Source organism: Schistocerca piceifrons, chromosome 8 (assembly GCF_021461385.2).
Source record: "Schistocerca piceifrons isolate TAMUIC-IGC-003096 chromosome 8, iqSchPice1.1, whole genome shotgun sequence".
Lineage (NCBI taxonomy): Eukaryota > Metazoa > Arthropoda > Insecta > Orthoptera > Acrididae > Schistocerca > Schistocerca piceifrons.
The window spans coordinates 110,957,910-110,973,254 of NC_060145.1; the positions used below are offsets into that span (position 1 = coordinate 110,957,910).

General features: G+C 45.7%; 1 protein-coding gene across 1 annotated transcript in view; it reads right to left on the bottom strand.

Annotated features, from left to right (window-relative positions):
- Positions 1-15,345, bottom strand: part of LOC124712108 (galactose mutarotase-like) — a 170,350-nt gene that overhangs the window by 9,021 nt on the left and 145,984 nt on the right. Inside the window, exon 8 of the mRNA XM_047242406.1 lies at positions 15,027-15,219. Within this exon, the coding sequence (XP_047098362.1) occupies positions 15,027-15,219 (193 nt within the window). The remainder of the gene's footprint in view (positions 1-15,026; positions 15,220-15,345) is intronic.

A 15,345-nucleotide genomic window follows, 5' to 3' on the forward strand; every position in this document is an offset into this window, starting at 1 on the left:
GGGTGGCTAGCGGAAATGGTAAAGACTACCAGTCTTGCTTCAGAGATTAAGGCGGAGCTCACCATCTGCACCATCGTCGATAGAACCGACTGTGGTCCTTTGGTGCAGAGCCGAGTGAATCAGAGGCTCAGGCTGTTCTGTGACCGTGTGGGATGCAGATTCCTTGAATTGCGCCATCGGGTGGTGGATTCCGGGTTCCGTTTAATAGGTCAGGAATCCACTACACGCAGGAGGCGGCTACACGGGTAGCGTGGGCTGTGTGGAAGGGACTGGGCGGTTTTTTTAGGTTAGAGGGCCTCAGGGAACCACAGAAGGGACGTCTGTCTAAAAGTGAGCAGGTAAAACACAGTGAGGTAGTTATAGAAACGATTGGTATTGTAGTTGTAAATTGACGTAGCTGTGTTGGGATAGAACCAGAGCTTCAAGCCCTTATAGAAAGCACTGAAGCTCAAATAGTTGTAGGTACAGAGAGCTGTCTAAAACTAGAAATAAGTTCAGCCGAAATTTTTTCAAACAATCTAACAGTGTTCAGAAAGGATAGATTAAATACAGTTGGTGGTGGAGTATTTATTGCTGTCAGAGGTAGTTTGCCTTGTAGCGAAATTGAAGTAGATAGTTCGTGTGAAATAATATGGGTAGAGGTTATACCTGACAATCGGACTAAACTATTAATTGGATCGTTTTACCGACCCCCAGACTCAGAAGATGTAGTTGCTGAACAGTTCAAAGCAAACTTGAGTCTCATTTCAAATAAGTACCCCGCTCATACAATTATAGTCGGTGGTGACTTGAATCTACCCTCGATATGCTGGAAAAATTATACGTTTAAAGCCGGCGGCAGGCATAAAACGTCATCCGAAATTGTACTGAATGATTTCTCAGAAAATTATTTTGAACAATTAGTTCATGAGTCCACTCGAAGCGTAAATGGTTGCGAAAGCATACTTGACCTTTTAGCAAATACAGGGATTAGCGACCACAAGGCAGGTGCTGCTAGGCTGAATACCGTAACACCTACAACCATCAAAAAGAAACGCAAAGTATATCTACTTAAAAAAGCTGATAAAATGCTCTTAACGCCTTTTTAAGAGACAGTCTTCACTCCTTCCGATCTGATCATGTAAGTGTAGAAAAGTTGTGGAATGTTTTCAAAGAGATAGTATCGACAGCAATTGAGAGATATATACCACACAAATTAGTAAGTGATGGTACTGATCCCCCATGTTACACAAAACGGGTCAGATCGTTGTTGCAGAAGCAACGAAAAAAAGCATGCCAAATTCAAAAGAACGCAATACCCCCAAGATTGGCGAAGTTTTACAGAAGTTCGAAATATGGCCTGTACTTCAATACGAGATGATTTTAATAATTTCCACAACGAAATTCTGTCTCGAAATCTGGTAAAAAACCTATAGAGATTCGGGCCATACATAAAGCAAACCAGTGGCAAGACGCAATCAATATCTTCACTGCGCGATAACAACGGTGAAGGCACTGTTGACAGTGCCACTAAAGCAGAGTTATTAAACACGGTTTTCCGAAAATCCTTCACCAAAGAAGACGAAGTAAATATTCCTGAATTCCAATCAAGAACAACTGCCATGATGAGAAACATAGAAGTAGATATCCTCGGAGTAACGAAGCAGCTTAAATCACTTAATAAAGGCAAGGCCTCCGGTCCAAATTGTATATCAGTCAGGTTCCTCTCAGAGTATGATGATAAAATAGCTCCATATTTAGCAATTATATACCCACTCGCTCACAGAAAGATCCGTACGTAATGACTGGAAAATTGCTAAAGTCACACCAATACGCAAAAAGGGAAATAGGAGTAATCCGCTGAATTACAGGCTCATATCACTAACGTCCATTTGCAGCAAGGTTTTTGAACATATACTGTGTTCGAACATTATTAATTACCCCGAAGAAAACGATTTATTCACAAATAGTCCGCACGGTTTCAGAAAATATCGTTCTTGTGAAACACAAATAGCTCTTTATACTCATCAAGTAATAGGTGCTATCGACAGGGGATGTCAAATTGATTCCATATTTTTAGATTTCCAGAAGGCTTTCGACACCGTTCCTCGCAAGCGTCTTCTAACCAAACTGCGTGCCTACGGAGTATAGCCTCAGCTGTGCGACTGTATTCGTGATTTCCTGTCAGAAAGGTCACAGTTCGTAGTAATAGACGGAAAGTCATGGAGTAAAACAGAAGTAATATCCGGCGTTGCCCAAGGAAGTGTTATAGGCCCTCTATTGATCTATATTAACGACATAGGAGACAATCTGAGAAGCCGTCTTAGATTGTTTGCAGATGATGCTGTCATTTAGCGTCTTGTAAAGTCATCAGATGACTAAAACGAATTGGAAAATGATTTAGATATCTGTATGGTGCGAAAAGTGGCAATTGAAGAAGTGTGAAGTTATTCACATGCGTACTAAAAGAAATCCGCTAAAGTTAGATTACGTGATAAGTCACACAAATCTGAAGGCTGTACATTTTAATAAGTACTTAGGGATTACAATTACAAATAACGTAAATTGGAACGATCACATAGATAATGTTCTGGGTAGAGCAAACCAAAGACTGCGATTCATTGGCAGAACACTTAGAAGGTGCAACAGGTCTACTAAAGAGACTGCTTTTATCATGCTTACCCGCCCTATTCTGGAGTACTGCTGTCCGCATCAGGTGGGACTGACGGATAACATCGAAAAAATACAAAGAAAGGCAGCTCGTTTTGTATTATCGCGAAATAGGGGAGATAGTGTCACAGACATGATACGTGAATTGCAGTGGCAGTCATTAAAACAAAGTCGTTTTTCGTTGCGACGGGATCTTCTCATGAAATTTCAATCACCAGTTTTCTCCTCCGTTTGGAAAAGCATGCTTTTGGCACCCACCTACATAGGAAGAAATGATCATCACGATAAAATAAAAGAAATCATGGCTCACACAGAAAAATTTAAGTGCTCGTTTTTCCCGCGTGCCGTTCGAGAGTGGAACGGTAGAAAGACAGCATGAAGGTAGTTCATTGAACCCTCTGCCAGGCACTTTATTGTGAATAGCAGAGTAATCAGTTAGATGTAGATGTAGCTGTCTAGCAGCAGTTCACGCTGCTAAAGGTGGATATTCAGGCTTTTCACTGGTGGTCACATTAATGTGACTGAACAGTATTTTGTGTCTGGTGAGCTTATTATTTCTGGTGGCGCCGGTGGACTCATTTCTCGTCTATTGTGGACGCCAGAGCCAGTATCCGGTATCTGATGGCAGAACGGGGAGGGCGTCATTTAGCCTGCAGGTTCTGGGTCAGTTTTTTCACAATTGTTCTAAAGAGATTGTGGTATGGGTCAGCTAAGCTGCCATAAGGGCTAGTGATTTTCCTACGATGAGACGGTTCTTATATGTTCTACTGGGAACAGCCCTGGCAGGGAGCAGCACTTTGCCAAGTAATCGTATTAGTGAAAGTAGTAAAAGGTCAGTGAATGCATTCGCTTCCTGAGATTGAATGGTTGAAGGTCATGGAGGTAAAATCAGTTTCGTGCAGCAATTTTGTAGTTTTTGAAACTTGGAGCCTTCTGACAGTCATGCAGGAGGGATTTGGGAGGGAAGTAGGGAAATCTCGTGATCTTGGAGCGGAGGCGGTGTTTCTGTAACCGGCATTGAACGGTTCTTAGTGATCAACCAAGTTAGTTTCCAAACATGGGAAGCCTCCAAGAATCCGGAAGTGCTTTGTCACATACGGGAATGGCATTGTGATTGTATCATCTCTGATTTTCTGGATGAGTGGTGGGACTTATTCAGCGAGTACCAGCTGCATAGGCAGAGCCCTGATGTCAGATTGCAGAGACAATAATTGCTGGTGGTATTGGATAAAAAGTGACGGACTAGACGAGATTTGTTTGAGGACAGGTAGCCAAAGTTCCGCGTTCTGACCCTAGATGAGCCAATCGGGCCCAACCGATCACCATGTCATCCTCTCCCTATGGCATCAATGGACGTGGAATGGAGGGGCATGTGGTAATGCACAGTGCTCTCCCGGTCGTTGTGGGGTTTCTTGACCTTCGATTCGCTATTAATCATTCGACCAGCTTCTGGGTTGGCCTCACGAGTCTGAGTGCACCCCATATCAGTTCTCCCAGCGTGTCAAAATCCCTGACAGTACCGAGAATCGTATCTGGGTGCTCTGCAAGACCGTCTGTCGGGCTAACCACTCTGTTACAGTGGCCGACGAGGTTTAATTGAAACCGGTAAATTTCATTTGTTTCTATGAAAACTTGAAGAGTGGTGTTGAGTGGGTCTTTTGGCCAAGTGGCTTTGAACGGTTTTCCGGTTTTGTTGTTGAAGAGATTATCGGAAGAAGTTGTTAGGAGCCAGCTAGAATAGAATGTCAGATCTGCTCTTCGTCCTGAAACTAGCATTCAGCAGTGTTCAGTTCTGTCTCGGGTTGCATTTTTCCAGTAGCGTTTGCTGTACATTAGCAGTGATACGCAGCGGTTTGGACAGGTTTACTGATCAAGAATTGGCTGTTATGCACTTTGTGTGTGGGTTCACTGGATCAAGTGTAAAATCGTAACTATACAGGGTGACCAAAAAAGTTTACAAACTCATGTGGCACATAGAGCATACCAAGATTGGTAATAAGGTATGAACCAGGGTTCGCAAAGGCCATTCTGGCTTTTAAATGGCATTCCAGTTATTAAGTCACATTCTATAAATGGACACCCACTACAGACACGCCTGACATCGACGCTGCAACAATCCTGCCCACACGGTCCTCTAGCGATGTAATAGATGTTTGATAAACAAGGCCATTCAAATACCCCAAAGGAAGAAAAAAAAAAAGATTGGGAGCAGATCAGGTGATCGTGGTAGCCATGCGACTGCCCACCGTGGCCAATCCAGTGGCCCAGAAAGGTTGTCTGCAGATGTGTCCTCAGCTGAGCGCTGAAACAATCGGGGGCTCCGTAGTGTTGAAATCGAATGCGGCGAAGTATGGGAATGGGAGCATCATCCAGCATGTCTGGCAGAAACTCTCACAAGAATACGAGATACATGTGACCATCAAGTTGATATGGAAGAATGTACGATCCAATTAATCAGTCTCCGACAATGGCAGCCCAAACGTTAAGGGTATTTTTGCGTTGTGAGGGATTTGTACGTGTAGCATGTGGGTTCACATCCGCCTACGCATGTACGTTGTGGACATTCATCACACCCTCGAGCGAGAACGCAACCTCACTGCTGGAAAGGACACTCAATGTGAAGCTTCGGACTCGTGACGTTTGCGGCCCCGGTTCCTAAGTGATTACTGGCCCATGTTATGTGGTCAATGTCCCATGGCATTTCGGAAAGTTATTTTGAATCATCCTGTATTATTACTCTCTAACCAGCCACCGGAGACCCATGCTCCATGACACCAAAATACACAGGAAATGTCTGTGTAAAACCTTCGAAATATTGTCGACGGTGTTCGTGTTCGTCCTCCATACTAAGGCGCTTGATCGGTTTTGCATCCACATCCGCATCTACGTACGCACCCCACAAGAAACCGAATGGTGCATGGTGCAGGGTACCTTACACCATCAACAGTTATTTCTTTTCCTGTTCCGTCGCAAATAGAGTGAGGTATAAACGACTGTCTATGTTCCTTACGTGGAATGTACGTTGGCAGCAGTAGGATCGTTCTGCAGTCAGCTTCAAATGTCGGTTCTCCAAACCTTCTCTATAGTGTTTCGCGAAACGAACGTCGCCTTCCCCCAAGGAATTCCCATTTGAGTTCCCGAACCATCTCCTCAATGCTCATATGTCGATCGAACCTACCAATAACAAATCTAGCAGCACGTCACTGAACTGCTTCGTTGTATTCTTTTAATCCGACCTGATCGGGATCGCAAACATTCGAGCGGTACTCGAGAATGTTCACTCTACTGTTCTACATGCGGTCTCCTTTATAGATGAGGTACACTTCCCTACAGTTCTCTGAAAAACCAAAGTCGACCATTCGCCTTACCTACTACTGCCCTCACGTGCTCGTCCCATATCATATCGCCTCGCAACATTGCACCCAAATATTTAACAGACCTGACTGTGTCAAGCAGCACACTGCTGAAGGTGTGGCCGGGTTCCAGTTCTACCCCTGTCATTGCTAACTGCGGATTTCTGTATACTGGTAACAAGCAGAGCTATGAGAGGCTAAACGTACCATGTGAATAGCGTTAGGGAACCACTGCGGCGCCAGCCAGATGCCACAGAAGCTGCCGTAGCGGACGCCGTCCTTGCCCCTTACGGCGTTCTCGTCTTCTTCCTCTTCCTCCACCAGCTCCTCATCTTGCGCGTCCTGCTTCTCAGCCTCCTCTTTCGCAGGCTGAGCTGACGACGACGACTTCACCTGCCGGACATCGTACACTCAGTAACGAACAAAAAATGTTCAAATGTGTGTGAAATCTTATGGGACTTAACTGCTAAGGTCATCAGTCCCTAAGCTTACACACTACTTAAACTAAATCATCCTACGAACAAACACACACACACACACACACACCCATGCCCGAGGGAGGACTCGAACCTCCGCCGGGACCAGCTGCACAGTCTATGACTGCAGCGCTTTAGACCGCTCGGCTAATCCCGCGCGGCTCAGTAACGAACGTCATTCATTGTCAGCTGTTAGCAGCAAAACAGTAAACAAAACAGTAAACGACCATTTCTTTAAGGAATCGAACTCCCGTGTATAAAACAGCTTCAAATGTTTAATTGATCCACAAAAGATATGCCGTCTTTCATATTTGACGTTAAACATGTAACCGAGGAAAAGTTTAAAAATGATTTGAAATTATGTTTAAGGTTTGTTGGAAGACCCTCTGCTGTTGTGTGCGACCTACCTGGATGACATATTACGTCAGAATCGAAATTATTTACATGTAATACCCATCTAGTTAAACTACTAGTTGGATCTTCCTTTACTGTTGTGGGTGTCAGACAATTTTTTACGGAATCAACAAGTCACAGATCAGCGTCTACACAATTTTGGACAATAATATGGCTGAAGTAATGGGCATCATGTAAACGCTGCTTATAGATGCTCCAGTTTATCCTTGGAGAAAACAATTACTTCATCTAAATAGACCATGCATTGCTTCACTTTTAATCTTTGCAATATATTACCTGAAAGCCACTTAAAAACCTCACATGTTTTTCCTCGCAAAAGGCTTGTGATATCATTGATAGCGACGGGATTTGAGAATGCTGTTTTCGGACGATCCTCAGATGCTACCTCTGATTGATGACACCTGCTTCATAGGTCCATAGTTGTGAAATAACAACACTGGTCCAGATTACCTTGGGTTTCTGTTGTGTTTGTCATAGGGCAGACATCTGAATTTGTCTTCTGGTTTAAATAATAGTAGTGACAACGGAACCTATATGCCAGGGTTGTCCAACCTTTTAGCTTACCTGGACCACATTGGAAGCAGACGAGTATTTTTGAGACTTACATAATATACTTAATACTAAGAATAGCCGCTCAGGGAACCGGGGATGGGGGACGGAAGAGGGAATAGCAGTGAGTGGCAGAAGTTTCAATTTGAAAATATTCAATTTATCATATCTTTACATGAACGGAATTTAATGGATTTTTTTTCTGGTTGTGTGATAGCTGCTTACTTCTCCGGCTGCACTGATACTTGCTTTGGGCCGCATGCGGGGCGCGGATGGGAGACCACTGCTGTGTGCTCTGCTGTCATCTGGTGATTTCTTAAGGATGTTGACAACAGGTGCAGAACAGGGTCTATTACCAGTTTCTAGGATCCCATCTTGAAGTTGCTGGTTTATAAATTCTTCTATGACAGGCTGCAAATGCTGCAGAACTCTGTATGGTTTCTTATAAATAGGCCTATTGGGCATATGATGTTGAGTTGGCGGTATGGCAGGAAATGGTCCAAGAAGATCAAGTGACCACATGTACTCTTCTAACAATCTTTCCATGTCCTGCTCTTTCCGTCCGTCTAGAAGTTCGACTTCTTTCCGAGATGCGATCGAAATAACAGACTGTCCCATTGTTCAGTAATCTGATGTGAACTGCTGTCCAGTTCTTCCTAATTTCTAAATTAGCTATCAGAGTCCGACGTGATAGCTGTGCTTCTTCAGGTCTAAGTTATCAATGCCAACAGACACAACTCTGGTTTTATCAATTATCTACACATAGAATAGACTACTGAGTGCAAAACATTGTACTTTATCTAATTCTTCATTTTCAGATAAACGCTCAACAACACACAAAGGATTCATCAGTGGATCAACACCTATATCAATGCAGATTAATTTTCCAGTATTTTTCGGTAAAGATATTCCACAAATTGGCCGTAAAGAACTTGTACAAAGTTTAGGCAGCCAGACCAATGTTTTCGGTGTTAATTGCAACAGTAATGGTTTTCCGGCAGTAAAATCAAGATGAAACAGCGTTCCATCCAGTTCTGCTACGCTACATTCTAAGTCAACTTTGGCATGATGTGTACTCAGGAAATCAAACCAAGTACGACTTCATAGCCACTGCGAGTAGGAGGAGGAATTTCACATCAACACAAAAGTTACCTCCTCCCACTCAGACTGTTGAACTGAGTGAATCCACACGACCCCCACCTACATCAGTTAATTCCCAGCATTGCAGGTTTAATTCTATTTTACGAAGTATACTCTTACTTGCCACAGATACCGGCTGTCCAGTGTCTAATAAAAATTTATACAAGTCCCCTTTCACGTAACCAGTCAAAAAGGTCGACCATTGATTTCATATAGAGCTGACTTGTGCTGACAGTTCCCGTTTTAACGGCAAGATTCAAGGTCCACCCTGTTACCGTCTTCCATGCCATAGTGAATTTCCGCCATTACTGTTCTGTTCAGAATGTCCAAAATACTTACAAGGCTGGCACTGCTGTTCTCTGCAATTACACTTCATGTGACTGGTTTGGCCACATCTAAAACATCTAATATCTATTTTAAATACTGCCATCTTTTCCCATAATGTGGTGACCATATCACTTGCAGCTAGTACTACTGCAGTTTCTACTGCTTCATTCAGAGTCTTTAGGAGTCCCGTAAGAATTCTTTGTGACATTTCTGTCTGCAAACCTGTAAAATCGCATCCAGTGCACTCTGCTCAGTTTCCTGTAACGTGGTCTTTTTAGCATTGTCATGTTCTGTGAGGTCAATGTATTGTTATCAATTACAGACCATAAAACTCTCTATTGGTTTCCCCTGTTTTTGGAATATCCCATTAAGTTGCTCATGCTAGTATCTGGGTGTATTTTTCCTCATATACCAACCGTTTCCCTACAGTCGACGAAATGCTGTGCTTCTCTTAATCTATCCTGGCTAATTAGAAATGCACGATCATCTCTCACTAACTTTAATTTACTGCAACTGCACTCAGTAAGTGCACACTACTCCAATTTCCCAACCTGACGTCAGTACCCAGTTTATGAAAAACCACTGGCAACTTCCTCTGATTTCTGGAAAAATGGAGGGACCAATGGGGCAGTGTGAGTGTCAAAGATACACTCCTGGAAATGGAAAAAAGAACACATTGACACCGGTGTGTCAGACCCACCATACTTGCTCCGGACACTGCGAGAGGGCTGTACAAGCAATGATCACACGCACGGCACAGCGGACACACCAGGAACCGCGGTGTTGGCCGTCGAATGGCGCTAGCTGCGCAGCATTTGTGCACCGCCGCCGTCAGTGTCAGCCAGTTTGCCGTGGCATACGGAGCTCCATCGCAGTCTTTAACACTGGTAGCATGCCGCGACAGCGTGGACGTGAACCGTATGTGCAGTTGACGGACTTTGAGCGAGGGCGTATAGTGGGCATGCGGGAGGCCGGGTGGACGTACCGCCGAATTACTCAACACGTGGGGCGTGAGGTCTCCACAGTACATCGATGTTGTCGCCAGTGGTCGGCGGAAGGTGCACGTGCACGTCGACCTGGGACCGGACCGCAGCGACGCACGGATGCACGCCAAGACCGTAGGATCCTACGCAGTGCCGTAGGGGACCGCACCGCCACTTCCCAGCAAATTAGGGACACTGTTGCTCCTGGGGTATCGGCGAGGACCATTCGCAACCGTCTCCATGAAGCTGGGCTACGGTCCCGCACACCGTTAGGCCGTCTTCCGCTCACGCCCCAACATCGTGCAGCCCGCCTCCAGTGGTGTCGCGACAGGCGTGAATGGAGGGACGAATGGAGACGTGTCGTCTTCAGCGATGAGAGTCGCTTCTGCCTTGGTGCCAATGATGGTCGAATGCGTGTTTGGCGCCGTGCTGGTGAGCGCCACAATCAGGACTGCATACGACCGAGGCACACAGGGCCAACACCCGGCATCATGGTGTGGGGAGCGATCTCCTACACTGGCCGTACATCACTGGTGATCGTCGAGGGGACACTGAATAGTGCACGGTACATCTAAACCGTCATCGAACCCATCGTTCTACCATTCCTAGACCGGCAAGGGAACTTGCTGTTCCAACAGGACAATGCACGTCCGCATGTATCCCGTGCCACCCAACGTGCTCTAGAAGGTGTAAGTCAACTACCCTGGCCAGCAAGATCTCCGGATCTGTCCCCCATTGAGCATGTTTGGGACTGGATGAAGCGTCGTCTCACGCGGTCTGCACGTCCAGCACGAACGCTGGTCCAACTGAGGCACCAGGTGGAAATGGCATGGCAAGCCGTTCCACAGGACTACATCCAGCATCTCTACGATCGTCTCCATGGGAGAATAGCAGCCTGCATTGCTGCGAAAGGTGGATATACACTGTACTAGTGCCGACATTGTGCATGCTCTGTTGCCTGTGTCTATGTGCCTGTGGCTCTGTCAGTGTGATCATGTGATGTATCTGACCCCAGGAATGTGTCAATAAAGTTTCCCCTTCCTGGGACAATGAATTCACGGTGTTCTTATTTCAATTTCCGGGAGTGTATATGCACTAGGATGTGAGTGATCTTTCTTTTCCTCCCTTAGTTGTCCTAATTCTGTCTGTAACCGAATTACTTGATTTATCTGCTGCTGAATAGCATCCCGAGTCAATACTTGTTTCTCTGTATTGCCTGTTTACTATCAACAAAAGTATACAGTATACCCAAAATAAAATGGAAAGGAAGAAGAAAGGGTAGGGAAACAACCACACAGACCCAAAAAACTGTAAAATCAGCACTCGCTCATACTGTTGTACAGGACATACCGCTGCTAAACCGTGGAACCGGCTGCTATCTTTTGACTTTCCATCTTTATCTTCAGCAGTCCTTCTGACACCAGTTATAGTTGGATATTGAGATGGCTGGGTGTGAGAAGCGGTTCTCTGCTGAAAATGGATGAAAGTGCAGCAGAAGAAGGTCCTGGTGAGTTACCAGTAACTTCTTAATTGCTGTTTATCTACAGTCATGGGACTTGGAAACTGAAAGTGACAATGGCAAGGGAGGTGAATAACTCATCACAGTGCCTCCTGGTAAGATGATGTCTGTCTGTACCGTTCTCGGGTCTCCAGCCGGGTGCAATCGTTTTCAAACCACGATATTTCGACACCGTTCCTTGCCGTCATCTCCAGGTGATACCTGCAGACTGGGCGTCTCCGCTGAATCTCCTCCCCTTTATACTCTGATCGCTCCCCACCCTTTCCCCCGCGTCCTGCCGCACGCGGCGCTACGTGGAGTTGTGGTGGGGAGGGGCGGGCTGACGGCTGCTGGATGCGAACTGTGGACCATCAGATGTCTTGTGCCCTTCGACGGGCGCGGAAGTCGCTTTGGATCGGCGCTGTGCTTTTAGTTGGCTGAGTGCTGGGTCCAGGCTTTGCTAAGGTTGAATCCGGCGTCTCTGTTGATCAGCTACACGTATTTCAATCGCCTCCTTCAGAACACAGTCCCAAAAAGGACAAGGCCTGCCGTAAAACTTCCGTTTCCACGTTCTCCATAGTATCTCCAGTATCCATGTAATGTTCCGCAACCGCAGATTTTGTAGGCTGCTTGCCGACCGAAGTGGCCGCGCGGTTCTGGCGCTGCAGTCTGGAACCGCGAGACCGCTACGGTCGCAGGTTCGAATCCTGCCTCGGGCATGGATGTGTGTGATGTCCTTAGGTTAGTTAGGTTTAACTAGTTCTAAGTTCTAGGGGACTAATGACCTCAGTAGTTGAGTCACATAGTGCTCAGAGCCATTTGAACCAATTTTGTAGGCTGCTTCAGTTCAGTGTGCCTTCTGTGTTCCTGGCATCTTTCTTCGATTGTCCGTACAGTTTGCCCGATGTATACCTTACCGCATATACACGGAATACGGTAAACACCCGGTTTGCGGAGCCCCAGGTCATCTTTTACTTTACCTAGCAGGCCACGCTTTTTCGGAGGTGGGCGCAAGACACATTTGATGTTACACCGAGCCAGAATTCTGCCGATTTTGTTGGATACTTTGCCGCCGTAAGGCAGGTACGCCACTGTCTTCTCGTCCTCTTCGTTCTCTCTCTGCTGGGCTTGTGCATTCTGCCTGAAAGCACGTCGAATTTGACTCTCGTTATATCCGTTCTTCTTGAAAACGTCCTTAAGGTGGTTAAGTTCTCCTTGTAAGCTTTCCTCATCTGATATTTCGCGGGTCCTGTGTTCGCAGTACACCCTCACGCTGTGAAGGATGATGGCAGCTGGTAGCGTGGAGATACAGATCAGTGTGGGTTTCTTTCCCGTATACACTGTGTTCCAAGGTGCCATCCGCTTTGCACTTGACTAGGACGTCCAGAAACGGGAGTTCACCTTTATCTTCCACCTCCATGGTGAATTTGATGTTAGGATGCAGAGAATTCAGATGTTGGAGAAACTCTTGAAGTTTTTCTCTTCCATGTGGCCATATTACAAAAGTGTCATCAACATATCTGTAAAAGCACATAGGCTTCAGTGCTGCAGTTTCCAGAGCTTTCTCTTCGAACTCCTCCATAAACAAGATTGCTACCACTGGTGACAGGGGACACCGCGTGGCAACACCATCCGTTTGTTCGTAATAGTTTCCATCGAAGAGGTAGAATGTTGATGTGTGGACAAATTCGAAAACATTAGTCATTGTCGGGTTGAATTTCTTCCTAATCAACTTAAGAGAGTCATCAAGCGGCACTCTGGTGAAAAGCGAGACCACATCGAAGCTCACCATGAGGTCCTGGTTACGGAGGCGCAGCTCCTGCAGCCGTTGAATGAAATGTACAGAATTCCTGACGTGATGCTGACATTTCCCGACGTGAGGGCTTAATTCCGCCGTTAAATATTTGGCTAGCTGGTACGTTGGAGCGCCTATGTTGCTGACGATAGGGCGCAAAGGAACATCCTTTTTGTGCACCTTTGGCAACCCATAGAGCCTTGGGGGTGCAGCAGTTCGAGGTCGGAGCTTCTTGACGATTTCCTTCGGCAGGCACTGGCGTAGAAGCTCAATAGTCTTCTTTTTCACCCTGTTGGTAGGGTTCGAGAACTACGGAATGATCCTAAAATAGTTATTTTACCCGCGGATAAAGTAAATGCAACGGTACTGCTTTCATTATCAGAGTACAATCACAAAATGTTCGACCTACTCGAGGATCCAGCATACAGAAAACTGAAGGGGGACCCCTAGGCTGCAGCCTAAGAATAGCCCAAATAAATTTGGAAAAATAAGTGGATGGAAAATCTCTTGTAGTAAGAACCAGAATCCATTGTATGGAGATGAATGAGAATGACCTCGCTGCCAGAGGAAGGACAATGGATGAAGTTCTTCGTGGCAGGTTAAACACTAACAGAAGGAAGTGGACAAGGCTCATTAATAGTAGCTGAGGAACTGGTGCTGTACAATGATGATGGTGATAATGACATACTGTAGACTGGCGAATGCTAAGTTGTGTTATGAGTGCAGTAATTTAGATGCCAATATAACAGGCATGGGCAGGAAAGGGAAGCAGTGGTTGGGAAGGGAGTGAGACAGGGTTGTTGCCTATCCCCGATGTTATTCAATCTGTATATCGAGCAAGCAGGAAAGGAAACAAAAGAAAAACTCGGAGTAGGAATTAAAATCCATGGAGAAGAAATAAAAACTTTGAGGTTCGCCGATGACATTGTAATTCTGTCAGAGGCAGAAAAGGACCTGGAAGAGCAGCTGAACTGAATGGACAGTGTCTTCAAAGAGGATGTAAGATGAACATCAACAAAAGAAAAACGAGGATAATGAAATGTAGTCGAATTAAATTGGGTGATGCTGCGGGAATCAGATTAGGAAATGAGACGCTTAAAGTAGTAAAGGAGTTTTGCTATTTGCGAGGCAAAATAACTGATGATGGTCGAAGTAGAGAGCATATAAAATGTAGACTGGCAATGGCAAGGAAAGCGTTTCTGAAGAAGAGAAATTTGTTAACATCGAGTATAGATTTAAGTGTCAGGAAGTCGTTTCTGAAAGTATTTGTATGGAGTGTAGCCATGTATGGAAGTGAAACGTGGACGATAAATAGTTTAGACAAGAAGAGAACAGAAGCTTTCAAAATGTGGTGCTACAGAAGAATGCTGAAGATTAGATGGGTAGATCACATAACTAATGAGGAGGTGTTGAATAGAATTGGGGAGAAGAGGAGTTTGTGGCACAACTTTACTAGAAGAAGGGATCGGTTGGTAGGACATGTTCTGAGGCATCAAGGGATCACCAATTTAGTATTGGAGGGCAGCGTGGAGGGTAAAAATCGTAGAGGGATACGAAGAGATGAATACACTAAACAGATTCAGAAGGATGTAGATTGCAGTAGGTACTGGGAGATGAAGAAGCTTGCACAGGATAGAGTAGCATGGGGAGCTGCATCAAACCAGTCTCAGGACTGAAGACCACAACAACAACATATAACAAGCAGTCCCTTCAGGCTATTAATCGCCCACTGATCCAAATAATAGCCAGATGATCAGCAGCAGGAGTTTGATACTTTGTACGGATCCAAATGAGCAAGTATAGGAGGAAGGAAGGCAGCAGAGGAAGGGGACGGCGCGGTACCTGTGACTTGGTCTTGGCGGCGCTGGCGGGGTCCGTCTCTGTGGTCTCCTCCTCCTCGACGTCCTCAGTGGGCGGCGTGGGAGGCCTGGGTTTGGGCGGCCGCCACGGCGGCAGGCGCCGCCCCGTGTACACGTGCATGCACGGCTGGTTGGTGCGCACCTCCAGCGCACGCCCCGTCTCTGGGTGCTCTAACCTGCACCAACAACGTACACCTTTACTTCTTCATTCCCTTCTTCTGATGAGGGCAGTTGAGATGGAATAGCCGAATGAAAACAGTTGATTTAGTCGGCCGTAGTTTTGCGTTTCTGTAGGATTGTTA